Source organism: Coccinella septempunctata, chromosome 5 (assembly GCF_907165205.1).
Source record: "Coccinella septempunctata chromosome 5, icCocSept1.1, whole genome shotgun sequence".
NCBI classification, from domain to species: Eukaryota; Metazoa; Arthropoda; class Insecta; order Coleoptera; family Coccinellidae; genus Coccinella; species Coccinella septempunctata.
The window spans coordinates 34574251-34600802 of NC_058193.1; the positions used below are offsets into that span (position 1 = coordinate 34574251).

At 35.5% G+C, this 26552-nt stretch overlaps 5 protein-coding genes across 9 annotated transcripts; 3 read left to right on the forward strand and 2 right to left on the reverse strand.

The window, feature by feature from the left end:
* The first annotated feature begins 857 nt into the window (after nucleotides 1-857).
* On the forward strand, nucleotides 858-2611 carry LOC123312782 (TGF-beta-activated kinase 1 and MAP3K7-binding protein 1-like). Its single transcript, XM_044897270.1, has 4 exons — nucleotides 858-1244; nucleotides 1296-1666; nucleotides 1719-1975; nucleotides 2026-2611. The coding sequence occupies exons 1-4, from the start codon at nucleotides 958-960 to the stop codon at nucleotides 2407-2409; spliced, it is 1299 nt and encodes a 432-aa protein (XP_044753205.1). The 5' UTR covers nucleotides 858-957; the 3' UTR covers nucleotides 2410-2611.
* A 175-nt stretch (nucleotides 2612-2786) lies between these two features.
* Nucleotides 2787-7279, reverse strand: LOC123312781 (4-hydroxybutyrate coenzyme A transferase). Its single transcript, XM_044897268.1, has 8 exons — nucleotides 6979-7279; nucleotides 4613-4775; nucleotides 4348-4486; nucleotides 4205-4295; nucleotides 3945-4133; nucleotides 3632-3883; nucleotides 3274-3507; nucleotides 2787-3209 (listed from the first exon to the last, which is right to left on the reverse strand). Exons 1-8 carry the CDS (start codon nucleotides 7142-7144, stop codon nucleotides 3022-3024), a joined length of 1422 nt encoding a protein of 473 aa, XP_044753203.1. The 5' UTR covers nucleotides 7145-7279; the 3' UTR covers nucleotides 2787-3021.
* Nucleotides 7280-7595: 316 nt separating this feature from the next.
* On the forward strand, nucleotides 7596-10795 carry LOC123312780 (V-type proton ATPase subunit B). Its single transcript, XM_044897267.1, has 5 exons — nucleotides 7596-7756; nucleotides 8047-8334; nucleotides 8758-9263; nucleotides 9471-9809; nucleotides 9900-10795. The coding sequence occupies exons 1-5, from the start codon at nucleotides 7675-7677 to the stop codon at nucleotides 10164-10166; spliced, it is 1482 nt and encodes a 493-aa protein (XP_044753202.1). The 5' UTR covers nucleotides 7596-7674; the 3' UTR covers nucleotides 10167-10795.
* Nucleotides 10796-11148: 353 nt separating this feature from the next.
* Nucleotides 11149-24612, forward strand: LOC123313093 (glycerol-3-phosphate acyltransferase 1, mitochondrial). Of its 5 annotated transcripts, XM_044897805.1 has the most exons (12): nucleotides 11156-11285; nucleotides 13171-13304; nucleotides 20206-20374; nucleotides 21174-21284; nucleotides 21349-21677; nucleotides 22075-22308; nucleotides 22365-22788; nucleotides 22844-23000; nucleotides 23062-23246; nucleotides 23305-23640; nucleotides 23701-23995; nucleotides 24126-24612. In XM_044897805.1, the coding sequence occupies exons 2-12, from the start codon at nucleotides 13195-13197 to the stop codon at nucleotides 24305-24307; spliced, it is 2532 nt and encodes an 843-aa protein (XP_044753740.1). In that variant the 5' UTR covers nucleotides 11156-11285; nucleotides 13171-13194; the 3' UTR covers nucleotides 24308-24612. The 5 variants fall into 5 exon arrangements, with proteins under 5 accessions (XP_044753742.1, XP_044753740.1, XP_044753739.1 ...); XM_044897807.1 differs by lacking the exon at nucleotides 13171-13304 and having other exon boundaries at nucleotides 11149-11285; XM_044897804.1 differs by lacking the exon at nucleotides 11156-11285 and having other exon boundaries at nucleotides 12933-13304.
* LOC123313094 (uroporphyrinogen-III synthase-like) lies at nucleotides 24549-25785 on the reverse strand. Its single transcript, XM_044897808.1, has 3 exons — nucleotides 25341-25785; nucleotides 24998-25266; nucleotides 24549-24931 (listed from the first exon to the last, which is right to left on the reverse strand). The coding sequence occupies exons 1-3, from the start codon at nucleotides 25723-25725 to the stop codon at nucleotides 24812-24814; spliced, it is 774 nt and encodes a 257-aa protein (XP_044753743.1). The 5' UTR covers nucleotides 25726-25785; the 3' UTR covers nucleotides 24549-24811.
* Between the last annotated feature and the right edge of the window lie 767 nt (nucleotides 25786-26552).

Consider the following 26552-nt stretch of genomic DNA (forward strand, 5'->3'; position numbering starts at 1 on the left):
CATATTCTGAAAGAGCAACTCTTCTAGTTATAAATCTCGAAATTTCATCGAGATAGGAGCATCTGTTCGTTCTTGATGATTTTTTTTAACTGACCCCATCTTTTTGGGAATGTTCGAGAAAATATTAAAGTCACCCTTGCTTACATCCACCTACAGAATTAAAACTTGTGGCGTCTGTGGGTACACACTTATTTCACTCTCTAAATTTCATCCTATTGTTCTTTTCAACGAAATAATCCAAGCAGTTATTCATCATCTCATAGGATATGAATATTTTCGCTAAAGATAAGCAGATCTACCGAATGAGAAAACAAAGGACGAGATTCTTTTATCATCAGGATTGGTACATCCTACTATTTTGTAAAATTATTCAATTCGTTGAATGGGTAATTATGTTTAGATTGATAACGGTTAAGGTTTAGAGATTGTGCAAAAGTTATGATGGTCAGTTGTGAAACACATTGCGATGACCTATAATCATGATCATGAATGTCCCTCTTCAGTTATGCTTATTGGTTCGACTATCGCAAAAATTTCACAACCCATAATGATAAATATTAGAACAATCGTCGAAGAATGAAAAGTACGCCTATTGAAAATTGCACGAAGAAGACCATCGAGAAAATCTTTCCACATAAAAACACATACGTCGTTTTCTGTAATCTGTATGAGTAATTACAAAAATCGTACTTTTTTTTTTTAAGAACTATTAGTTCAATCACTGCTGTTCAATATTTGATTGACAAACTGAGAATATTTCAGGATTCTAAAAGTCGTGATTTCATATTTGTAGTCTTCAACCAGTCAGGCGCATTGGGTCACAATTCACCAAATTTGACAAACAGCTGATTTCAATTTTTCCAAACATTACCTTAACCTCAAACTGCAACAAATAAAATAAGCTACTTGTGAAAACCTCCGTTTTGATTTATTTTTGGTCTTTCTTTGTGAACTGAAATGTCGAATCAAAGTTGGACGGATTCCCTACAAGTATGTACAAATACTGGAGTCGGTTTTTCCTTAAATCAAGTTTATAGAGAAGATGGAAATCATCAAGAAGAACACTATTATGAAGATTGTAAATGCTCACACCAATTCAGCCCGAATTGTTTCTATTATGCTATATTCGACGGACATGGGGGTAGTAAAATCGCCAAATTTTGTTCAGAGAAACTAACCGCTGAGTTGTATTTTGCTCAAATCAAAGACGATTCCACAGACGATGTAGTCCAGAAGATTTTAAGGTAAACACCGACTCTTTGGGATTTCACATTCACATTTCCATTCTTCTTCAGAGAGGTTTTCTTTTTGGTTGAAACAGAATACATGGAATCCGTTGGTTCACTTTCAGCCGAAAGGACAATTCTTATGGAAGATATAAAAGGACTCACAGCTGCTGAAACGAGCAGAAGATTTCCGGATGTTGTGGAAAAACTGAGACACATCAATAGTGAACTCTCCTCGGGAACAGCATGTGCTGTGGGTTTAATACTTAACAATAAACTTTATGTTGCAAATGTGGGAGACTGTCGAGTTCTCCTCTGTCAAACTGATGAAAATGACGTTATGAAAGTTGTAGAATTAAGTGTTGAACATAATCTCAAAAACCATGATGAATTGTTGAGATTATCACAGTTGGGCCTGGATGTGAATCTTTTGAAAAATGGTAGGTGATATGAACTCAAATTTCAAAACCTTTTGATTTCAGTTCATTTCAGCTTCTTCCTTGGGTAATCAATCGGATACAAGATGCTTGGGTAATTATTTGGTGAAAGGATGCTATAAAGAATTCAAAGATTTAGCTCCTGCTGTGCAAGAACCAATAACAGCAGAACCTGATATAAATGGAGGTATTCCATTGGATGAATCATGCAAATTTCTACTCATGATGACTTCAGGTTTACTTAAAACAGTGGAAGAAGTTGTGACAGCTGATCAAGTTAATAAATATATTGCCCAGTGTGTTGTTGAACAGGTAATTTGATGCATGGAATCTGTTCCTAGCTAATCGCTCAATTTTTTCAGTTCAGAGAACAAACAACGTTGGATAGAGTAGCACAAGGAGTAATTGATAAAATTGTCCGTCTTCACCATGACCGTCATATGTCCGACCCAGCCAGAATAAAGAACCGGGAAGATAACACTCTCATGGTTCGAAATTTAAATTTTCCACTTCACAGCAACACGAATTACTCCACCTATGATTCTGTGAGTGTTTCACAAACACTGTTCAATAGCATGAACAACGTCAGTTCTACGAGTAGCTCGGGGCCTATGGATTGTCAACAAGTGAATGGTTTGGGTCCCGATCAGAAAATAAAGGGTTATGTGGACTTCAACGATTTTTATGTGTCTCTGGAGAAGGCGAAGAAAGAGGGAAGGTGTCCCGAATGGATGAAGAATTTGTGAAATAAGTATGCAGAATTATATTTTTGTTTTGAAATAATAGTTATTTCCTCATTCGAATTTGGAAAATCATATAAAGTTAGATAGCCGATTAAAAAAATCCATCCCATTAAAATGTGTCCGTAGAATCACCTATGTTTACGCTCATGTCTATGCCGTTCTCGGGCCAACTTCACGTCTCTTCGAAAGCACAATCGGTCATCATCGTCCTATAACGTGAAGTTAGCAGAATTTCGTAAATTCTATGGTTTTTTCTGACGACTTGAAAGAATTCGCAACATATATTTTGACGTTAATTTGTCAGTTTTCGGTGGTTTCATCACATGACCTGTTTCTTAGTAGTTAACCCTTGGACAATAAGGTTTAATAATAATACATACAACTCAAATTTTTTATTCAATCTTATAAATCTTTCACATAACCTCAAATTAATTGACAAGGTAAAATCAGAGACGGTATAAAGAATATTATATAACAATTTATTTGTTTCTCTTGAATCATATTGCTATATAAAAATATTGTGTAGGTTGTATTGATTTTTGTTTTAAACTTAAAATAAGGTATATCGTTGAACTTATATAACCTATGATAGGGTATATATTTGAATTTATGAATCTAACCAGCAGAGGGCATAACCTTCAGTCGTTCAAAAGCAGCCTTTTCTAGCTGTTCTCTGTGATTAGGATGTGCGATATTGATGAGAGCGTATGCTCTCTGCCTCAGAGATTTTCCGAACAAATATGCAATACCATGTTCAGTAACAACGTAATGCACATGAGCTCTCGAGGTTGTCACTCCAGCACCTGGAATTTTAATAGGTTAACTTCTAGCTGAAAGAGCTCAAATCATGTTTTGCTGTTTACTCACCCGGTTTGATTAAACTAACAATTTTTGATTCACCCTTTTTGGTGACAGAAGGTAAGGCAATTATTGGCTTTCCTTTACCATCATGAGCTTGCGCTGCGCCTCTAATAAAATCTACCTGACCTCCGAACCCAGAATACATCCTGGTTCCGATAGAGTCGGAAACGACTTGACCAGTCAAATCCACTTCAATACATGAATTTATTGCAGTCATACAATTTTGGGAAGCAATTACCTCTGTAAAAAATTTGATAATAATATATCACTATTATTTGTAGATAAAGTATTTCTATGGTCTCTCTCTATGTCCTAAATGAAATAGAGGTTAGACCTGTGAAAAGTGTAAATCATAGCGACTTACCAGTGTTATTCACATAATCTACAGTTAATACTTCCACAGCTGGATTATTATTGACAAAATCGTACAATTTCTGGGTTCCAATCAAAAAGGAAACGACGAATCTCCCTTTGTGATACCTTGGTTTGAGATTGTTTGTAATACAACCCTTGTAGTATAGATCGGTGACACCGTCGGAGAACATTTCTGTGTGGATTCCCAAATTCTTGTGATTCGTCAATTGCGATAATACTGCGTCGGGTATACTTCCAATTCCTGAAAAGCCAGAAAATATTGCATAATCAACCAATTTATTCAGTACAAATAGGAGTTTTACCCATCTGCAAGGTGGCGCCATCTACCACTAGATTCTCAGCGATGTGCTTTCCAATGGCCATTTCCACAGGGTCTTGTTTCTTGGCCGGATGCTGGGGCAGAGGTTCATCTATGTTGACGGCATAATCTATGTGACTTATGTGTATGAGACTGTCGCCGAAAGTCCTAGGCATCTGTTTGTTAACCTGAGCTAAAAAATGTTTCAATTGAGATGAATTTCCATTTGAGTCTTCGTTGCATAACTTATTGATAACTTCATACCTATTATATACTTTGATTTAATCAATGCTGCCCTTACACAGTCTACGCTGGTTCCTAAACTGCAATAACCGTGATGGTCTGGTGGAGAGACCTAAAAACAATTTCGGTAGGAAAAGCGAGCTTGAATTTCTTCAAGATCTTACATGAATAACTGCAATATCTGGATGTAAGATATCCCTGGAGAACAGAAGGGGAATTTCATGTAAGAAAATTGGTATGGCATCGCTTCGACCCTCTGCAACAGCCTTCCTTACATTTCCTCCCATGAAGAACGACAGTGATCTGAAAGAATTATTTTTTCCATAAACAGAAACATATCCTAAGTTCATTTCTGTGGAGATGATGAACGAAAATTATTGTCAACAACACTTACAGGTTCTTTCAATGCCTTTTGATTGTGCAGCTTACCTAAAGATGCCTTCACATTCTGGATCTGTGTAAGGAGCATGTCCCTCTGTGTGCATGTGGCACACTCCGATGTCTCTAAGCTTATTCGTTTTGCCATGTTCGGTCATAGCATGCAAGAGAGTTACTGGCGTGGCTGCAGCTCCTTGTGCGAAAACCAGGTTTCCTAGCATAAGAAAATGGTATCATTTGAGGTAATTTAGAGTAATGGAAATGAAAAATTTGCAGCAGGACATAAAAAAATATCTGATCCATATAGCAGAACAGCTATTTTATTGAGGTTAAAATTTTGATTTTAATTCAAAGATGCCCAAGGGTTTCTGATGAAAATGAGTTCATTTACAAGAGTTAAAGATCCTGTGAGTTTTTATTACTGAAGGAATTTGAAATTGTCACAAATTACAAGAATATATTCTTGGATATTTAACGATATAAACAACAATTAAGCCTTTATCGATAATTTAGTAAATATGCGTTCGCTTTCTGTTTTCAAATTTTACGTTGCATCCGATTATTTATAGATAACTTGCCTAAAAAATTATAGACATGATAATTATGATTTATTTCCGAACTGAACTGATACCGATGAAGTAAACGATCCGAAAATTAACGAAGAACTTAATTGCATAGACGATTTATCGTTTTTAATATACCGGCAGCAAAATATTGTAAACATCTCATTATTCATGTTCCATCATACTCATGTATACAATACAGTGTGTTGTTTGAAGGGGGATTATTGGGCGTGCTATTTTCTACGTACAATGCTAACAGATAAGACTTTCTTATTTGTACACTGTTGGATATCTCCAAATGGCTAAAAGATGGCATTTCATACAAGCTTACTTTGGCACGCGCTGAAAATGTTACGATTCGAATCGTACAATGAAAAATTCAAACATGAATTGGTAAAATTAAGCATATCAAGAAATTTTTTTTTCAATTATCAACACCTTCCACTAAAATTGAAGTTGAATAGAGGTTATTTGATTTTAGAATTGTTCGGTCAAAAAGACTCTATTCTAGCGCATACCTATATCTGAAGCGTGAGAACAAATCTGCAAGAAACAATGCAACACAGTTGAATGGACTTATTCCCAATTATCAATGAACATTGTAAACACAAACTAATATCCCAATAAAGTTGCTATTATCTGCTAGAACTTTGGTCCTATGACGGTATCATTTCAAACAGTGACGTTATATTATCGAAATGTGTACAGAGCGAGTTAGAAAGTAACACACAAAATAATCTCATAGATATTTACTTACACTTTTCATGTATAATTGAGAATTTTGTCATGCATTCTTTATGAGAGGTAGAGGGTAATAAGAGTGTTTTTCAATGGAAACCCTAACTTCTTGTGTCAGAAATGGATAGACTTTTTGTTGCTGAAGACGATGTTTTCGTTGATTGAATTCAGTTTTTACAAAATTGTTGAAAACTTGTTTTCCTTAGAGTTCTTATTGTGATTATTTTTTACCGTTCTTAATTATTCATTCAAATCAGAGGTCTAACAGCGTAAGTAAGGAGCTATGTTATTTGCGTGATAGGTAACGCAAACGCACATATAAGCACGCGACCAACAAGAAAATTGACGAATAAGTGGAAAATCGTTACAGTGTAGAACATGCGACAATACTGAGAAAGTGGAGAAAAATAAATTTAGTGGCAGGGACAACAGTTATTGCTGTTTGTGTCTATATAAATCAGACATATTGAATCAGTCCTTTTTGGTTTATTGAATATTTATATTGATAATTATTGGTATAAATATATTCCAATAATATTATAAAATATTCTTATCATTTTCACCAATAACAATACAATTCCTATGAATCAGAAATTAAACAAACTCAAACTGAACCGATAAATAAATGAGCAGAATGAAAAGTGAAAGGTACTCGTGAAATGGAAAAACTTCACATTATATTCATTCGCACGTATATTTTACACCCGGCAAAATTCAAATTATTGGTGCTGCTGCATTAATAAATTATTGAACTCTCAATCTATTTTGGTCGTATCGAATGACCTAACCAGAAACTTGTTTTCAAAAACACAAGGAATAAATAATATCAACCCGAATAACTTATATCTCCATCTGTTCAAAACAAATTTTGAAGGAATTCCAGCCTATATGCATAAGCTAAAACAATAATTTTATTTCGTTATTTGTATCGAAAACTCTTCTAATTGCATACAGCTAGAATAATGAGTGATTAATGAATCGCTGCAGATCATAGTCCACTCAGCTACCTATTCAATAGCGTAGTTGGAAGAATAGCGATAAAAGCAGTTATAATGGAAGTTGTTTCAGGTAAAAATATTATGCTTTTTGGACCATTGAGTTTAAAAAAAAACTTACCGGATTCCAAAACTTCGAAAGCTTTGTCTGCTGTTACCCATTTCGGCTCTTTTCCTTTGATAAAATGCGAAGGCTCCCTTACGTACGAAAAATACGATCTACTTGCCTGAGAACGACATAGTTTGGATAAAAAACCAATTTTCCTTGCTGCTCCACAACCTGCCATGACCGATATTAAATATTACAAAAAAATGCGCGCCACGCAACCAAACCGACAGAATAACGAGCCGTGACTGAAGTTCTAAAAACGTTTATCGGTAAATAAATAGAATTTCCATGGGATTGCTATACTTCAATAACAGGAATGTCAATTATAGGTTAATTTAAAGAAATGATAAGAATGTGGCGCCCCTGCATAATGAGTGGATAAACTAAACAAAACTGATTGGGTATCTTTATCTCAACTGTAATTATAGTATATAGATCTACAACTCTTTGATCGCTTATGAGCATGGAGACATCTTATGATGATTTTCTCTTGATGAATTTCAATAAATATGATAGCTTCAACAGGTTTACACTCAAAATAATAATTTCTACTTAAAAAAATGGATTTGGTATTTTACTGACATCTGATGATCTCTTGCAGAAGCTCGTTATCACGTGACGACACGTGAATTCAATATTTTGTTATCAGCTGTCCCCTATCTATTCCAGTCGTTGATGTTTGTCTGCTGCTAATAGACGTGTGAAAAAATGGCTACTATATCAGCTCGACAAGCTACTCAAGAGCATGTTTTAGCTATTTGTCGTGATTTTGTATCTCAACCAAGATTGAGTAAGTAAATTTCACAGAATAGGCAGTTTGAGTATCCCAGAAATTTACCAAATTAGGGTGCGTCCATTTGAGAAGAGTGTATGAATTGGGTCATATGACCCTTCGCACTTGATATATTTTCAGGAAAATTATGCGATGGATTATCAATAACTATACGCTAAACTATTTTTTATTGAAGATTGCAAATGTATTTAGTAGAAGTTTGATACTTCTTTGGTTATAATGTCACATGACAGATCCTATGATTCTGCCACTCCTTGAGAGGCTTCTAATTAGTATTTTTTCTTCAGCTTATAAGACCGTATCTGGTGTAAATGGACCACTGGTCATTTTGGATAACGTCAAGTTCCCTAAATACAATGAAATTGTACAACTCAAACTGTCAGATGGCACTATTAGGTCTGGACAAGTTTTGGAAGTCAGTGGACACAAAGCAGTCGTCCAAGTTTTCGAAGGCACTTCTGGAATTGACGCCAAAAATACTCTTTGCGAGTTCACTGGCGATATCTTGAGAACCCCAGTATCTGAAGATATGTTGGGACGTGTGTTTAACGGGTCTGGAAAACCAATTGATAAGGGTAGGTATATGTTATTGGAATTATATGCTGCTATATCCACAATGTGATTGAGGCAGTTCAACTGATCTTTTGAGTTCATTAGTGGTGTGTGGTTAATTAGGAAATATCAAGGTCATTGGTTATATTTTCCCTACAATATATTTCCTCATGCTGAAAATCATAGAAAAGATTAAATAAATAATTGTTATTTTAAATTGGAGAAAAACTCGTCATAGAAAAGAAAAAAGAGTTCTATGGTCATAGGTCATAAAGATGATCAGTCAAATTGATCATAGAACTTGTTGTATTTCTGTGGATCAATAAAAGTGGATTGAAAAATGTGCTCTAATTTAAATAGTAATTTGAACGCATGTCGAAATTCGTATTCCGCAGACCTTATTCTTCCATCCCTTCTCGTCTCGTGATTAACCTATTCCCTTCCAGGGCCGCCAATCTTGGCCGAGGATTACCTGGACATCCAAGGTCAACCTATCAACCCCTGGTCCCGTATCTACCCGGAAGAGATGATCCAGACCGGTATATCGGCCATCGACGTGATGAATTCGATCGCCAGAGGTCAGAAGATTCCCATCTTCTCGGCCGCCGGTCTGCCCCACAACGAGATAGCCGCCCAGATCTGTCGACAGGCCGGTCTAGTCAAGATACCCGGCAAGTCGGTCCTGGACGACCACGAGGACAATTTCGCCATCGTGTTCGCCGCTATGGGTGTGAACATGGAAACTGCCAGGTTCTTCAAGCAGGACTTCGAGGAGAACGGTTCCATGGAGAACGTGTGCCTCTTCCTGAACCTGGCCAACGATCCGACCATAGAGAGGATCATCACGCCCCGTTTGGCGTTGACAGCGGCCGAGTTCATGGCCTACCAGTGCGAGAAGCACGTCCTGGTCATCTTGACCGATATGTCTTCTTACGCGGAGGCTTTGCGTGAGGTGAGTCGACGCATGTCCAAATTATGGACCTATTTTTGAAGGTACTCGCTCTAAATCGCTTAAATCAGTCCAAACTATCATAAACGTCGTCATCTATGATCAATCGTCTATGGTTCAAATCGAAACTCATCTTCTTTCATTGCGCTTGGCTGTCATCTTCAAGGAAACTGTAAAAGTTTTATCCTCACATATCGGAGTTTTTTGCAGGTTTCAGCCGCCCGTGAGGAAGTGCCCGGACGTAGAGGTTTCCCCGGTTACATGTACACCGATCTCGCCACCATCTACGAGCGCGCAGGTCGTGTAGAGGGCCGTAACGGCTCCATCACCCAGATTCCGATCTTGACCATGCCCAACGACGACATCACCCATCCCATTCCCGATTTGACCGGATACATCACCGAGGGTCAGATCTACATCGACAGACAGCTCCACAACAGGCAGATCTACCCTCCGATCAACGTGCTGCCATCTCTGTCTCGTCTGATGAAGTCCGCCATCGGAGAGGGCATGACCAGGAAGGACCATTCCGATGTTTCCAATCAACTGGTGGGTATTTTAAGGCCTCTTTTACGATTTAGAATTTATAAAGGTTCATTGCGCGAATGTTGCACACTTATTTTTTTAATGTTCTTCCAGTACGCTTGCTACGCCATCGGTAAGGACGTGCAAGCCATGAAAGCCGTCGTTGGTGAAGAGGCTTTGACTCCTGACGATCTTCTGTACCTAGAGTTCCTCACCAAGTTCGAGAAAAACTTCATCACTCAAGGTAACTACGAAAATCGCACAGTGTTTGAATCTCTGGATATCGGCTGGCAACTCCTGCGTATCTTCCCTAAGGAAATGTTGAAACGTATTCCAGCAGCTACACTCGCAGAATTCTACCCCAGAGATTCCCGTCATTAGTATTTTTTTCAATTATTTCAATGGATTTTATTGTCTTAAAGGAATAGTTTGTTTTACAAAGATCCCCACTATTTTATCTATATATCCATTAGTTTTAGCCAATTATTTTGGTGCAATTTTGTACATAAGTCCAACACCGTACTTCATTTCCTGTAAAATAAAAACTATTATTCGTTGTATAGATATATTTTAAATAGGAAACAAAAATGGACAATATACATGTATATTATCACTGATATTATGCCATAGCACAACTACTTTTCGTTTCTTTCCAATTTTTTTTTTTTTACTATATATATATTATTTTTACCTACATTCCATTTTGTTAATATCATCGTTGTTAATGTTGTAAAGAGCAATACACTGATATGAGCTTTCAGTATTTTTTATTATAGTTTTAAAATAATGGTGAAAGGAATTGTCAATGTTGAATTGTCGAGTTGTAGTATCAAATTAAGATCTTCACTTATCCCATTGCGAGTTTAGTTGAATAAGACACATTGTGGTTAAATAATTGATGTATGTTACCAATTTGATCGAAACGTATCTAGATATCAAATTTTCCTTGATAAATTAGGTAAAATGTAGATGAGAACTTTTGGAATGTAATAAATAAAACTTGTTAAGTTTGTGCTGTTTTATTTCAATTGATTTCTCATTTGAAATCTGGAGAATAACACCATGGATCAGAAAATGAGCATTCTCAATTTTCCCTCATTAACATAACCTTTATTAATTAGATAAGAGATCTCTCTAATCTTTGGGTAAAGGCAAATAAAAGAGAGAAATAAAAAAATAAGCTCGAGATACGTCAATTGTCATCCCAGGGAAAGAATTTTGAAAATTCACTTTGCTGCTGGAATGTTTATAACATTAGCTAACATTATATTCCACTGGTAGAAATATGCATTTTACTTTCGTTTCAACGAAATGTAAATTCAGTTCCTCCTAGGTATACCAACGGGATTCCTGCTGCTTTCTACGCCTATGGATTCTGTATTTACCATTGACAGATACATCAACATCGAGAAGTGAGGTTAGGCTGTATGCAGATTTCTTGTGAAACGTTCAACATTTTCTAATTATTTGTGCTTTCCCAGCAATCAACAATTCATCAATGTAAGTTTATTCGATTTTAATTCATGACAAGAGTGTCCTAGCGAAATTATTCAGACCATTAATATTATTCTTACTAAAAAATTTCACTACGTCCCTTTTCAATATTGGATGTGCCCTAATTTGCATATTCCTTATTTCTGATAATTTTCTGCAACGTTATTTTCGTAAAACTGGTTTGGGTGCTGATATTTAATCTAGAATTTAAAAAGAAGTCGACTTTTTATTTTTCTAAACATAATTTTTCTTTGAAGGATGATCAGTACTCAGTGGCGTAGAACACCTGGGCACCTTGCCCTTTAATTTCAGAAAAATTATGAAATAATTTTCACCAACACAAAGCAAAAGTCCTATTTTGCTTAGAACAGTCACAATATATCATTTTTGAAATGGGAATGCTGAACACAAGTTTTCTTCCTGAATTTTTCGAATTTATTATAGATATCAATATTTTGTATAATATATCTAATGACATGATATAGGAACATGTGATTACAGAAAGAAATTTATTGGGTTTCTGTTTAACTTATCACAAATGTTGAGCAAGTACGATAATTAATAGCTGTATTGATACGAATTATAAAATTCCATTTGCTGAAATAAATCAGATCATGAATAAATTGATGGAGATGCGCATAATCGTGAAGTGAATATGATCTACTTTCAATATAAACCATACGATTTATATTCATGTTTATGTATCAAATACCTATTATTCAAGACAATGAAAGGGTTCTTACAAAAATTCTATTTATAAAACTGTAAATAATGTAAAATTTTTCATTTGTATTTGTCGGAGGTTTAAATAAATGTTTATGCACTGTTCGAATCACTTGATATGGGGTTGAAATAAACGAATACGAATTTTTTTTGTATAAACTTCCGTCAAATTTTTCGTAATTGAAAAAGTGGTGGTTTTGAGATTGAAAAATGTCTGAGGTGAATAAATTATATTGGCGTAGTTCAAGAGGTGGAAATTCTAATGCTGAGCTTGATTGTGTTAAACTTTATAGAAATTATCGCACGTTTAAAAATATTGATTTAATTTCTTGGAAAGTTTAAGAACCCTCCTCCTAATTAATATTGATTTCTTGTCCTTCTCGAAGAAATTGTTCGGATCAAAAATAAGCATTGGGAGCGTCAAGAAGGAAAGAATTGTAGAAGCAGAAGAGAGAATGAGCTCAAGAAATAATTCCTAATTAATTGAATATTTCGTATTAATTCAGAGAAAGCTGAAATAGATTATAGTTTGTCTAGTGAATCTGAAGAATTCAAGTGTTTAATTGCATCATTCTAATCAAAATTCCATACCACCTTGGACAATTTTTTTCATCCCTAATGAATTCCCAACAATAAAATTGGAGATGTGGGAAAGTGGAAACACATGAGGATAGTATTTCTTTCCAGAAATGAAGAAGATGAAGTGTGATATTATATTGTGAATATTTCTAAGGCTTCTGCTTAGCTTTTGGCACGTGCAGCTTTTCTCACATGAATGATGTGTTGTTTGATGCTTTTATCAGGCGAAATAGATAATTGGATAATAGGTCCAAGACAACAGAAAACCTCGCACAAAGCAGGATGTATACATATAGTGATTCCAATCATAGGAGAGAGAAAGGACTACCGGTAAAGTTGAGTAGCGTGAGTCGATCATGCCACTCTACCGTTCAAGTTCAACAACATACATCAAACACCACTCGCTCGATCGAGTACAGAGCTCAGCAGCAAGAGACTGCCGTAACTTTGTCCAGATTAGACTTAACTCTCGTTTTCGTACATATTTATCAAGCCCCGCCACACATTGACGCGTCCGTAATCGCTTTTTGAAAGTTCGCCAGTTCGTTCACATGTGCCCAAGAGGATCTAATCCTTGTTCTGATTCCAGTGCTGTGTTTCCCTTGTCGCCAAAATGATTTTACCGCTCCCTCCGAGCATGGAGACTTCGATATTGGAACTGGTGATATTCACGGGGTTCCTCTACTGGCTATGTCCCAGTTTCATGAATTCGTTGTTGGAAAGGTGAGTTTTTTTTTCGTTAGGGGAACGACAGCGTTTTGCATACAATGGTTCGGAAATAAATCGGTCTTTTGTTGATTCGAAACGAAGCAGTGCTAGCTACGTAGTGCCTACAAGAATAAAGATGATTCATGGGATGTAAACAGACTGTTTATTCGCATATTTGTGGATCTGCGGAAGAATAAGTTCCGTGAATCCGTTGTTACTTGCACCTTTAAGTTTTGCTCAACCCCATTATCAAGAATTTTTTTATCATTCATTGAACAATAAGCTTGTTTCACTTCAACGTATCCTTGCATGGAGTATCGGGGAAAATTAGCAAGAAAATTGATAAGTTACAACAAGGCGACAATTCTAAGAATGATATAGACGTTCAAAAGACTTAGATAAAGCCAATTTGTTGATTTAACAAACAGCCCCAATTAATAAACTAAACTTGCAATTTTTTTGAAGGAATGATATCTAGAATCTAGGAGGCAGGTAAATGGAGGTTTGGAAATGGATATGGCTTCGTAGGGATTCTCATCAGATCTCAGAAAAGATACCTATTTGTGTCAAGATTAAGATTGAATTTCAGGACAGTTGAACTGAATATCCCTAGATTGAACTTTCCATTTTCAAAAACTAATTGAGCTAAACTTTGCAGCGAAATGAAGCTTTCAATTCAGTAACATCGAGGCAGTATATATTCTGGCGTTAAAAGGAGTCGTTTGGACAGTTCACTTCAGTTTTTTTTTGTCATAATAGGGATGAAGCATGAAAAAAAAAATTTTTCTGGGTTTGGATACCATACCCTTGAAATTCGAAGTATTTTGTTCAGATGATATTTAATATAACGCTTTTTAGACCTTGAATATAGCTTATCGGTAGTTTTCTAACAGTAGATTGTGTTACAGTTGCAAAAATTGCTTGTCGAAAAATTGTGTAGCGTTTTGCACCGCTTTTTCAAATTCAAAGCTTCCAAGAAATGCCTAACAACAACAATCAACACTACCTGAAAATGATTTTCATTGTCGAAATCACAGCACATGAAATGGGGTCATATTCAAATTTTCCTTGTTTGGGAGAACGCCAGATAAAAATCCAATATTGAAAAAATACACATTTGTTGTTTTTCGAATATTTTTATCTATTCAGGAATTAAAACGCGAATTAGGATGCCATTATAAGAATCCAACAAAAATAGGAATTAATTCAAGTGTACTCAATAAAATCAATTATTCTTGAGTGTGGACATTTTCTCCTTTATAGGACCCTCGAGTAGTTTCATTGTTATTGGAACCAGATTAACTATTGGCCAATTTGTTTTCCTGCTTATGTGACCCAATAATAGGAATTTTTTTTTAACCTTCGATCTAATTGGTTGGAGTGTGGACATAAGTGCCTCTTGTCCAAATTCATCCCAGTTTTTTTATCAGATGGATTTGGCGATAGAGTGATATTTATGTAGAGAAGGAATTGGCGTCAGTTCTCAGCAGAAAAGTGTGCTTGTTAACCGTGAAAAATGTGGCCGTTCAGATACATTTTGCAATATAAAATAGTAAGAGACCATGTGAATTGCGAAATTCTTCATGTGTTTCAAATGTGAGTCAGGAAGTAATTTCTAGTAATGATTTATGAAAAAAAAATTAGATGGTTCAGATTACAAGAAACAAGTGTGCCTTTTTTCTTTTTCTAATTCAAGGGGTTCTAGCTGTTGACCAAAGGGATGGGGTGATATTTTTGGGTTACATTCAAGGAAGAAACTAACGAATTTTGATTCTGGCTTCTTTGTGTAGAAAATTGAAAACAAAAAAAAATCTGGTGACCCGTGTATGGTATCAAATTGAAGGGCTCATTATGGGGATAATGAATCACTTCTAGTTGATTAATTATAATGGAATCCTCATCAAGCGAGATGAACCTGTGTTTAGATTATTTTTAGTATTGAAATGTTTATATTTTCGAATCCATACGATTGGTTTAACTTTTTGACACGAAAAAATGAATTCTGATTCAACGATGAGTTGAATTTCCTGCCATATGTCGCTTGCACTGAAAAAGTCCGAAGATCAACTTTTTCAAAAATCTCTGCCGGGTGATAATTGTTATCTGACCCCAAACCATAACGGTCCATAGTCCAATGAACATTAGGAATTCTTGTGTTCGATATTTAAATAAATAAACAAAGGATTATCCATCTTTACAAAGCAGCATTAATTTCCACTGCATCAGGAGTTATCTATCGGATTTATTCTCATCATTTCTGCATTTCACCGGTTGAATATATCCATATATTGAAGATGTTGAAATAATAAAATCTTTCAAAGTTACTCTTAACTTGTTTCCGATTTTTTTCATAGGAAGACTAGGTTTATGCTTTTATTCAAAAAATGGATCTCCCAGAAAGTAATTATAAAATTACATACATCAATATGCGTAATAATTTCGATTACATTCAATCAGTTCATTTCACAGTTTGTTATGTAGGTAATATAATCGATAATTAAAAGGTTCAAGTTGATATAACTGTTGACCTGACCACGTTTCTGACTCCTTTAGCTGAATAGGTAATAGTTCTGTGAGAAGTCGATTGATCATTTGAAATTTACGCTAACGCTCCTCGTAGAAAATACTGGAGATAAGCATGTTTTTTGAGCCTTCTGAAATGGTATAATCAGCATCAGAATTTCGGAAAACTCACATATAATACAACAGTCGTCGACTAATTAGGAATAAAAAAGATTTCATATAACTATGAACGTTTTTTTAATACCTCATTTAGAACTATTCTGTGTTTATCTATTGCTAATTAGTATCTGTATTGTCGCTTCAATTATTATAATTAGGACCATCATAAAACGGCGGTTGAGACCCTGATTCCATCATTTGTTGCCATAAAACTTGACAAAATGGAGTCGACATCATCGGCCGCCGATGAGGGTGCACAGTACCTGTTGTGTTTTGTTTTTGTCTTTGTGTGGTTCAAATTTTATTTACGTTGGATCAATGTCGACTTTCATACGTATATGGAGGTGAATTTGGCTAGATTGGTGTTGAATTCAATGAGGTGAGCTGCAGGAATATAATGACCCTTTTTTTCAACAAATACCCAGCCTTCTTGTCTGTATTTGCTCAAAATGTTCTGGAAACTATCATTACCCCTTCCAGATAACTATAAGTAGGGTTAATTGTTCGTTCGGTACCAAATAAATCAGTTTACTTCATTCTTATTCTAATATATTTACAATCATGAAAAGATACAGACATGGCAAGTCAAAAACGAAGTTGAAGTCTACAGAAGAATAGAGTTTGAGTTCGAGAAAGGACCAATTAGGATTTCTAAGTCTTCTAGCAGTTTGCTACGAAGTTTGGTCGAATGAATTAGGGATGGCGTACCTCAGGGAACTGTTCTAGGTCCGTTGTTGTTTTTGTTGTATTCGAAATGCTTTATTTGGTTAATCAAAGAATCTGAATCATATGGTCTATTATGAATTCAAGTGGCAATGAAATGTTTCGAATTTAATAAGCATAAGCGTCGAAACCTGTTTTGTGTTCTCTAAACTCGTATTGGGAAATTAAGCTAAATTGTGTAAAAAAAGATCTTGCGAAAATTTGGACCTGTTTATGGATACCTATATCACAACTTGGGACAACCTTTGCTTCATTTACAATTTATTATTCTCTGGGGTTTTGGGTTTGGGCTGTTATTTGAGAGCCTTCGTATTTCGGATCTCTTTTTATGTGGAAATGCATTTTGATCGTTCTGGTAGCATGAATTGTGACTGTTTCCATTTTTATTGTACCTATTTGTATTGGAATGGAATTTATTTCAAGTGAACTCTGCTTCAAATCTGCAATATCTCATTCTGTCCATCTTATCTACGAATCAAACATATACGGTGAATTTTAATCCGCATAATTCTTGAGAGTTTCGTTTACGATAGAAATGTTGAACAACCATACAATTGTCAAGGTCTATAAAAATGTGTATTTTTTTATCGTATAATTTTCTAGATAAGAAATTATCGTCTTACAATGGGTATATTAATTAATATCAACAAAGATATTTCGAGGATCAATAAATAATATTCAAATTCATGCCAGGAATATCTCCGACAGAAAAAAATTCGCCTCCAGAATACAAGTTACATCATTGGGTTAGGATGAACAATAGGTGTATGATTTCATGAGATTTTTTTTTCTTCGATAAGTAATGGTATTTTCTGTGAGAACTTGATTGTCATTTTTTAGGAATATATGGAGAAAAACGTTTTTCTTGAAGCGCAAAAAATGAATTGAGGTCAGGTTGCTTTTAGAGTTTGAAAACGTTCAGAACCTGATGGGTGTTTTTGTTCAGCGAAACGTCTCGAAAAACAGCTGGATTTTTCTATTGTCTGTGTCTGAGGAAACGAATGTCTTCTTGAGACAATGACAACACCATTGTAATTGAAGATGATAAAATATCGCACGATAAGCTCGCCAATTCGAAACAGAATGAAACATCGACTAATCGACAAATATGATTTTTCAATTGGAATTGATCAAGACGATGAATGCATACATTAGCCAGTCGGGGTACAAAGTCCAATAGCACCGTCTCTTACAACTTATTTCGTCAGTCAGGAAGGATCAGATGACCCTCAGTTGACTTGACATCAATTTCACAAATTTTGGCATTGACAGAAAAGAGCAGCCGAGAAATCAAGATAACCAAGAAGTGGTTTGTTCGAAAATGCGACATTTATCATTTCAGGTGCGCTTTCAATGTTCGAATGTGGACGGAATTAATAAGGCGTCTTGTGTGGGAATAGATGTAACCTTTTTTTTCTTGGTCTTGAACTGGCGTCACCTTATTTGATCAAATATATACGCTCACTGTTTTACACGCGCGATTCGAGTGATCTTTTGAAGAATTAAAGGAGACTGTTTATCGCAAAGATTTAAGAGTTAGGTTAGCCTAACCTAACCTAACTTTATAGGGTGAGCCACCCCTGGAGAAACAAAATTACCTTCAGAATAACAAGCTAAATCTGTGACATCCGTGGATCTTTTAAACAGAGTTGCATTCAGCCAAAGTACCCAATTTTTCGACTATCACAGATATTTTTCATTTTTGAATATCAAATTACTCGAAAACAGCGCAAAATACGAGAGAATATAAGGAATACTGTTATTTTACAAAACGTTCAAATATTCATTAGATAGCGTCCAACTTAGTTTCAAAAGTTGGGTTCTTGGAATTTTGGGTATTTTTATGGTACGTAATGGTCATAATGAGAAAACTGGAAGACATGAGACACCCATCCGGGTGTGAAACACGCTCAAAGCTGCATGGAAGAATATATCATTTCCCGAAAAATCAGATACAATGAAATCCTGAAATGACGTTAAGTTTTGAAGATTCTTGATAAATTTGAACATCATCTGGCATATACTGGGTGTAAATATAGTTTTGAAGAAAACGTATGATTTCTTGTCAAAAAATAGTGCGAGTCTTTCATATACAGTTTTTTTTTAACAGTTTCTGCGTATAACTCAGAAACTATTAAGCACCTTTTGTTTTGCCTCGATTTTGATCCAACGAGATTCATTTTTACTCTTTAGTCATTGCTTTGATATCAAGATGAAGAGTATTTCATCTCGTGAATTTCTAGAGTGTGAATCCAAGGCAACCAATAAATTTTCGAACAGAGGAAATTTTACCTTGCAACAATGAAAAGCAAAAATCTAAAGGGACGTTCTTGAAGGTTTTCTTCTAAAAGTATTGCCGCTGTAAGTGATGGTGTGGCCTGAATTTTCAATCATTTCATTTTCATTTTCTCAAAAATCAAAACATTCGATTGTTGAATTTGAGGTATCCCCAAATTATTTCCTGCTTTGTGATTTAATTATAATAAACATTCTTCGCTTTATTTTTAATCGATTCTTCCCTTCCCGTTTTTGTTAGAGTTATCGAATAAGAACAACCCATCCAGATAACCAAATCGGTCAACACCATAGATTGCATTCTTTGTTCACATGGTTAGTTTTGGAACACGTGAAAAATACGTGCTTTTTTTCAAGTTAAGACCGTTACGATCGATTCGATTGGTCATAATGAATTGTTCGAGTGGATTCCTGATAAAAATTGGAAATTTCCCTATCAATTATTGAACTATGACCTGTATATAATTATTACATGGAGAAGTTGCCGATTCGGTTATTTTTTGCTGACCATAACAAATTATTTTCCGCCTTTTTTCCCGCCAAGGTTAAAATTTCTGATATCCAGTGTTGTAGTAGATATTGGAGAATATTTGTGATTCTTTGCTTTTGCCCAGTTTCCATGATATCGTAGCTTTAAATTTACATAAGACATCATTAGGTATCTGTTCGCAAAAAAGATTACCAACATCAATTATATTTCTATTTCAGCTGCATGTTCTTGACCTTAAAGAAAACGCTGGCAAGGTCGTTATTTAACGCATATTTCTGCTTAATTCAACGATAAATTACTAACGTGTCTTGATAACTTCAAATGTTCGAGGCATGCTGTAGTGGAAAATGTAAAGTTTGTTTTAAGAAAAGTATGAGCCCCCTCTCTGTGTGTGGAAAATATTTGATTAAAAAAACAAGGGTTGTTTATTCCCTGCTCAAATATTGCCAGATAATCGAATGTTTCCCCTTCCAGAGAACCACGAGTGCATTTTTCGTTTTCGTCTGAGCTAAAGAATGATATTAAATAATAAAATAATCACTTATTTCTCTCATGAGATTAAAATTAATCATTAGTTTCGTGAGATGTGTTATTTTTAACATACACGAGAAAGACCTTCCATTTGGTTGAAAAAATTCGTACGATTTCAGAAAACATCTTCCCTGACTCTCCTATCAAATTTTCAAGTATTTCTGGACGGTTTTTTTCATCGAATTATTCTTTCAGAATCGCAAGGATGGTGGACATCGTGACGAGTCGTATGTTCGAGTCCTTCAACAGGTTTTCGCCGAGCAAGACGGGACAGACGGACTCCATCACGAGTTATGGCAAAACGAAGAGGTTTTCGAGGGAGCAGAGATGTAAAAAGGCGATTTCGAGGGAAGCAGATATAAAAGTTAGTACCCATATCCCACGACGAGTTTTGTTTCGTTGAAGAAGTCGGCTAAAAAAACGAGTTGGTCAATCGATTGGAATGTAAATTGATGCATTCACCATTTCGACAGATCTTCCATCGCAGTATTCGCTGAAGTCGAATTAAATATTTCGAATATTATATAGGGTGATATTTATTCTCACTTAGTAGGAATATTTTGGTCGTTAACCCCGATATTCAGAATGACACTCGCACTAGATCAACTTGTAAGATTAAACTCGATGTCCTTCCACCCAATTGATGACTTTCTCTCTTTGTTTTGAGAGATACCAGTGCTTATATGTTGATTGATTCTATAACGTATCGATATCGATGAACTTAATGACCCAACGTGAAATTTTTCGTTTGTTCGGAGTTCGTGAAAGGGCTAAAAGATGTTTAGTCGGCTCACCCACTATATCCCATTATACTCAGAATATAGGACTGAGGGAGTGCCCGATTGAAATCAAGGTAGGCAGTGGTCCATTGTAGCGTTGTCACTAATCATGCTATGATCTCAATATTGAAATGATTACAAATACCAATCATCATTTCTTAGAAGTCTTATTATACTAACCTGAATAACTGTAACAAATTTTGACAAGTAGTTAGAAAAAATGCCCACTCCATCATTCGGGTTCGAAACTCGCTAAGATCTATTTACTTTTTATGAGATCTAGACTGTATAGAGTGGGAAAAATGAAAACCAATTGTTTTGCCGAGTGATTTGAGAGCAATAAACCAACTTGTGGAACTTGCAACGTTTTCATTTTTATTTCAGACGAGGGAGAGTCAATTGTTGGAAATCAAGGAAAAAACTCCAAATTTGCACCTAACAAGACCGAAATCTTTCTTGAGACTCGCCTGTAGAAACTGCACTTTCACCAGTCATGTAAGTACAAAAATCATCCAAATGAATTCATTCGGAGAAGTTTTTCATGTGGAATTTTTAACAGGAATCTCTCGTCAACAAGACGACAGAAAGGATGGCCTTACAGAACATGTTCATCCGTCACTATCCATACGATGGAATTATCGGAAGGTACTTCAGCGATATCTACTACAATTGGAAGGCCAAAGAATTCGATTATATACTAGCAAACGACAGTCTCCTCGATGATGAATCGGTGAAAAATTCGGTGGAGCTCATGACTAGAGAACAGATCGAAGACACAAAAAAAGAAGGCGATGAAGAATTTTATGAGAAATTGAAGAAACTCAACTCGGAAAGAGCTAAAAGACTGCTGTATACTATGAAATCTGCCTTGAGTGATTATGTATTGAGGTACGTCTTCTTGAATCAACGTAGAATTAGTATTAATGGGTGATGATGGAACCTTTAAAATGAAAATTATGATGATTCATGAAACTTTTTTAATAATGGTGCTTCAATGTTTTTTGGTTTTCATGACAAGCCAAGTGAAATGAATCATTTTCTGGACAACTGTTCAACTAATCTAATCATACGAATTTTGCTTGAGCTATTTCATGAAACAGATATATGACAAGAAATTTGTTTTAGTGTTTTATCCAAAACTTTTCGAATTAAGGAACTATAATTAAAACAATGACATTGAAATTAACATGTAGAAAGTGACATATGTGAACAACTAGCAATTAAACTGGCAAATTATCTAATTATTTTCAGTTATTTGGATACAAGATGTCTCATTGTATTACAGGTGTAGTAACTGGTTTTTCCACAAGATGTTTCCGTTATTTTTGAATTCGGTATTGGTACATCCTGGACAGATAAGCATGATCCAGGAAGCTAGTAAATCGGGACTTCCACTCATCTTCCTACCCCTTCACCGATCCCATTTAGATTACTTACTTCTCACGTACATACTCTTCAATCATGGGATAAAGCCACCACTGGTTGCGGCAGGGGATAATTTGAAGCTTCCTTTCTTTGGGTGAGAATTTCGCATTCTCTTTCTATACACTATGTTGAGTTTTTAATAATTTTCAGTCAAGTATTGAAGGGTCTTGGCGCCTTTTACATTAAAAGAAGAATAGACCCGATCGAAGGCCGTAAAGACCACATATACAAAGCAATACTGCAAACCTACATCAAACACTCGTTGAAAAGTGGCCACAATATAGAATTCTTTATTGAGGGAGGTCGGACAAGGACCGGGAAACCCTTGATGCCAAAATATGGCATATTCAGCGTCATCGTCGACTCCCTACTGGACGGCACGATAGAAGATGCGTTATTGGTGCCGGTCAGCATGAATTACGACAAGTTGGTCGATGGAAATTTCACCAGGGAGCAGCTGGGCGAACCCAAAAAGATGGAAAGCGTCTGGAGTACCATCAAATCGTTGTGGATGTCCATAAATGGCGATTTCGGGATGGTGAAAGTGGATTTCAATCAGCCCTGTTCCCTAAGGGTGTGTAATTCGTGTTTGGTTTTATTTAATGTCCTTTTATCAACTCTCGTTTTAGGAAATGATAAAGGCTTTCAAACCGGACGTTGAGAACATTCCTATAGAAGTAAGGACACACCGATCAACATGTTCAGTCTCCAGCATTTATGGTACCGATGTTGTTGCAAATACCAACAAAAGCGTCATCGAAAATATATCAAGGCATGTAGTGTATGGTGAGTTCTTAATCGAGGGTCGCTGAAATGAAAATTTGGGTGTAATATCTTTTTTTTTTAGATGCCAGCCAGTCGACTTCTGTTATGGCCACAGATGCTGTGGCTTTCCTTTTACTCACAAGATATAGGAATGGAGTTTCTATTGAAGAACTTGCAACGGCTTTGGATACCTTGAGGCAAGATTTGGACTTTTCCCAGAAGGAGTTGTCGTTCCAAGGCAAATCCGTAGATGTGATAAATTACGCAGTAAGCACCTCGATTTAACCATAAACCTATTTCTTTTTCTATTCGATTTTTTCAACAGGTAGACATGCTTGGACCCTCGTTAGTACAAAAAGAAAAGGTTGAATCGCAGGAAATCATCAAACCCCGAATAGAATTGCCCAATTCGATAGAATTGAGCTACTACAGCAATATTTTGGTTCCTCACTTCGCCTTAGATTCCGTAATAGCCCTAGCTATCAATTCGTTAGATAGAAGTAGCGGTTTTATCCAGGCCGATCATTTGATGGAAGCAGCGACAGAACTGTGCAATATACTACAGTATGAATTTATTTTCTGCAAGCCCTGCCAGACGCTGGACAATACGATTCAGTGCTACCTAGATGATCTCATTTATAGGAAGAACCTTTTCATCATGGTGAGTAATTGGTATTTTACCATATGAAATATTGGATCAAATGAAATTTTTTTTCTGCAGGAAGATGAATCAGCTATGCAATCAAGGAGTAGAAGAATGGCCAGACAGTTTGACGACGACGATGATGATGAAAACATTCCTTATATATCCCCTAAATATCAATTGAACAATGATCCCAAAGTACTTGAATACCTCGAATTTTATCGAGTAATTATACTTCCTCTACTTGAATGTTATGCTGTTAGCGCACAAACCATAATTTCTCTAACCGATGAAACCATATTGGAAACAGATCTTATCAAGGATATTTTAGACAATCTACAGATGCAATTGTTGAATAATTCAGTATTATATAGTGAGTATACTTTTTTGTCCATCATTCATGTTTGACAAGTTTTCATTGATGACATAATATTATTCTGTCAAAACTTTTTGACAGTTTGTCTTGAACTTGACAGAATTTTCATGAATAATCATGATTTCAGGCGAATCGGTGTCCACTGATACAGTGAGAAATGCTCTGAAATTATTCGTTACTTGGGGAATATTAGAATGCCATAATGAGGGGAAACTGCGTTTGTACTACTTCAGGGAACTCGAGGATAAGAAGGAGATAGCCAAAGACATGCACAATCTGATCAACAAGTACAGACCAAAAGCAATGTGATATTATTCAAGTTAGTTTAAGGAAATAGATCATTTTCTAATACTTTTGTACATATTAGGCTTACTAGTATAGTTTTGTGATAAGTCCAAAGATCTTCTAATTGAAGATGACAAACGAGCACAGGTTTATTCTCAAAACATCGGCATTATTTTAAATGTCTCTATATTATTGATATTTTTTGAATTTAGGCATAGGAAATGGCTTAGGTAGTCCTGAGAACAAAAGTTTTAAAACTTACAAGTTTCATCTTGTTAATTTTGTTACGTTTATTTGAAAATTGTGAAAAATATATTTATTTCTTAGAACAAATTTGCTTCAATCACAACCATCCATCATTTGTCATGAAAATTATTATTAAAAAAGTGAATATACGGTTATGAAAAAATCAAGATGCTTTTCCTTGTTACTTCAGTATCAAAATACTCCAACCATCCACATTTGAAGAAAACTGATATATTCATTACCTTCATTGCACAAGTCCCATTAAATCATATAATTTCAATATTACAATTTCTTCATCAACAAATTTAAAACTTCAGTAGGATTTGGGCTAGCTGCTACGCCTTCTGGTACGATATTCTCCTCCTTCATTGCTGTTTCAGTAACAGGTCCAATCGCTATAAACTGAAATTAAACAATCTTGTTAACATTCTAAAAATCAATTTTATATCTACGAATTGAAGTTATCACCTTAATTTTTTCTAAACAATCTGGAACTCTTCTAAACAGTTCAATTGAACTCCTCACTCCAGAGGGACTGAAAAACACTACATATTCTGGGAAATTGGTGAAATCACAAGTGGCAAGTCTGAAGTCTTCTTCTATATTTGGATTGGCGAGGGTGTCGTAAACTAGAACACCTTCAACGCCTATATTGGATCTTCCCAATTCTATTTTGAGTGTGTCAGTCTTCAAGTTACCATGGGGAAATAGGAAAGGTTTCACTGCACCTGTATTCTCTGTAGTAAAAATACTTTTGTTACAGATAATGTCTGTATCGGTACTAAGTATTCAAACTAAATATTTACTTTACCTTTCATAATTATCTCTGAAAGGTTCTTGGCATTTCCACTTTCTTTTCCTCTACAGTCTATACCTAATCTTTCTAAAGCCGCTAAGTGAGTAGCTTCTCCAACTGTATAGTTGAGCTTCGTCCTCCAAGAAGAGTCGAGCTGTTTTTCACCTGATGATAAATATACAGCTTCAACACAACGTGGGCTAGATAGCAATATACCACTGTAATCATTGCAATTTTTCAGTTTGTTATTTAATTCACTCAAATCGTGATATTTAAAGATCAAGGTGTTTACTTGTTTAACCTTAAAATCGTGTGATTTCAATAGTTTTTCATACTGGTCTGTTTCTATAACCCCTTTTTGGGTTTTTAGAAGCATTACTGATTTATTGATAATCTTCATTTTTGAATTGAATTGATGCAATTCATTTCTGTTGAAAAATTTTTTGGTTATTCACATATGTCATCCAAATTGTAAATAAACAAACTGGGATACGTTCCATTTTCGGTTTCATTCAGTCGTCCATTCGCATCAGTAGTTCCTTCGTTTTGTGTAGAAAAATCTACCCATAGAATTTAGAGCTATTGAAGAAGATTTTTTCCTAATCAAATGGTCGTTACTTCTCTGCAGATAGGGAAGAAGCCACATTGTTCAAAATGAAATTAATCATTAGAATCTGGCAAAAAAAAACATTCTCTCCACAGGTGACCACCGAAAAACGTAAAAATCGCCTATTACCGAACAATATGAATATAGATAATACTATATAATAGTGTTGGATATTTTACGAACAAGAAAAATATTGGCTTGAGTCTACATGTGTGTTACAGGTTTTTGCGATCGGAAAAAGGAAGGAAATAGAAGCAGTCAGTTTGGCATCTATAACTTCGCCTCCGCCAGGCTGAACAATTCAATTTGCCGGTCCCTTGCCCACTGGTGGCGGCGAGGTTCTTATTAAACGCTCCATTAGGACCCCCGGAACTGATTGCCTTAAATGTTTTATTCGGTGATTCAGCCTTACCATAAGAGGACGCTGTTCCTGAGATACATCTTCTTGTCTGGAAGACAAGACTGTGAAAGAAACAAAGTTTTGTTGATTTACACTACTGCTTATTCATGCGATTTAGGTACTCATCCCAACATTATACTAACTATATTTTCATAGATATGGAATTCGGTGAAAATCTTGAAATATCTGGGAGTATAGATAAGCATCGTTATCGCTTTTT

Bases quoted from the DNA above. Each gene is read 5' to 3' on its own strand.
- LOC123312781 (XM_044897268.1), bottom strand. From the start codon at position 7,144: ATGGCAGGTTGTGGAGCAGCAAGGAAAATTGGTTTTTTATCCAAACTA. The intron at 4,776-6,978 runs GTAAGTTTTTTT...TTCTTATGCTAG, and splicing joins TTTCGAAGTTTTGGAATCCG to GAAACCTGGTTTTCGCACAA. The intron at 4,296-4,347 runs GTAAGATCTTGA...AATTGTTTTTAG, and splicing joins CAGATATTGCAGTTATTCAT to GTCTCTCCACCAGACCATCA.
- LOC123312780 (XM_044897267.1), top strand. From the start codon at position 7,675: ATGGCTACTATATCAGCTCGACAAGCTACTCAAGAGCATGTTTTAGCT. The intron at 9,264-9,470 runs GTGAGTCGACGC...AGTTTTTTGCAG, and splicing joins ACGCGGAGGCTTTGCGTGAG to GTTTCAGCCGCCCGTGAGGA. The intron at 9,810-9,899 runs GTGGGTATTTTA...ATGTTCTTCCAG, and splicing joins CCGATGTTTCCAATCAACTG to TACGCTTGCTACGCCATCGG.
- LOC123313094 (XM_044897808.1), bottom strand. From the start codon at position 25,725: ATGAAGATTATCAATAAATCAGTAATGCTTCTAAAAACCCAAAAAGGG. The intron at 25,267-25,340 runs GTAAAGTAAATA...TTTTTACTACAG, and splicing joins TTCAGAGATAATTATGAAAG to AGAATACAGGTGCAGTGAAA. The intron at 24,932-24,997 runs GTGATAACTTCA...GTTTAATTTCAG, and splicing joins ATTGTTTAGAAAAAATTAAG to TTTATAGCGATTGGACCTGT.
- LOC123313093 (XM_044897805.1), top strand. From the start codon at position 13,195: ATGATTTTACCGCTCCCTCCGAGCATGGAGACTTCGATATTGGAACTG. The intron at 20,375-21,173 runs GTTAGTACCCAT...TTTTTATTTCAG, and splicing joins CGAGGGAAGCAGATATAAAA to ACGAGGGAGAGTCAATTGTT. The intron at 22,789-22,843 runs GTGTGTAATTCG...CTCTCGTTTTAG, and splicing joins ATCAGCCCTGTTCCCTAAGG to GAAATGATAAAGGCTTTCAA.
- LOC123312782 (XM_044897270.1), top strand. From the start codon at position 958: ATGTCGAATCAAAGTTGGACGGATTCCCTACAAGTATGTACAAATACT. The intron at 1,245-1,295 runs GTAAACACCGAC...ATTCTTCTTCAG, and splicing joins GTAGTCCAGAAGATTTTAAG to AGAGGTTTTCTTTTTGGTTG. The intron at 1,667-1,718 runs GTAGGTGATATG...AGTTCATTTCAG, and splicing joins TGTGAATCTTTTGAAAAATG to CTTCTTCCTTGGGTAATCAA.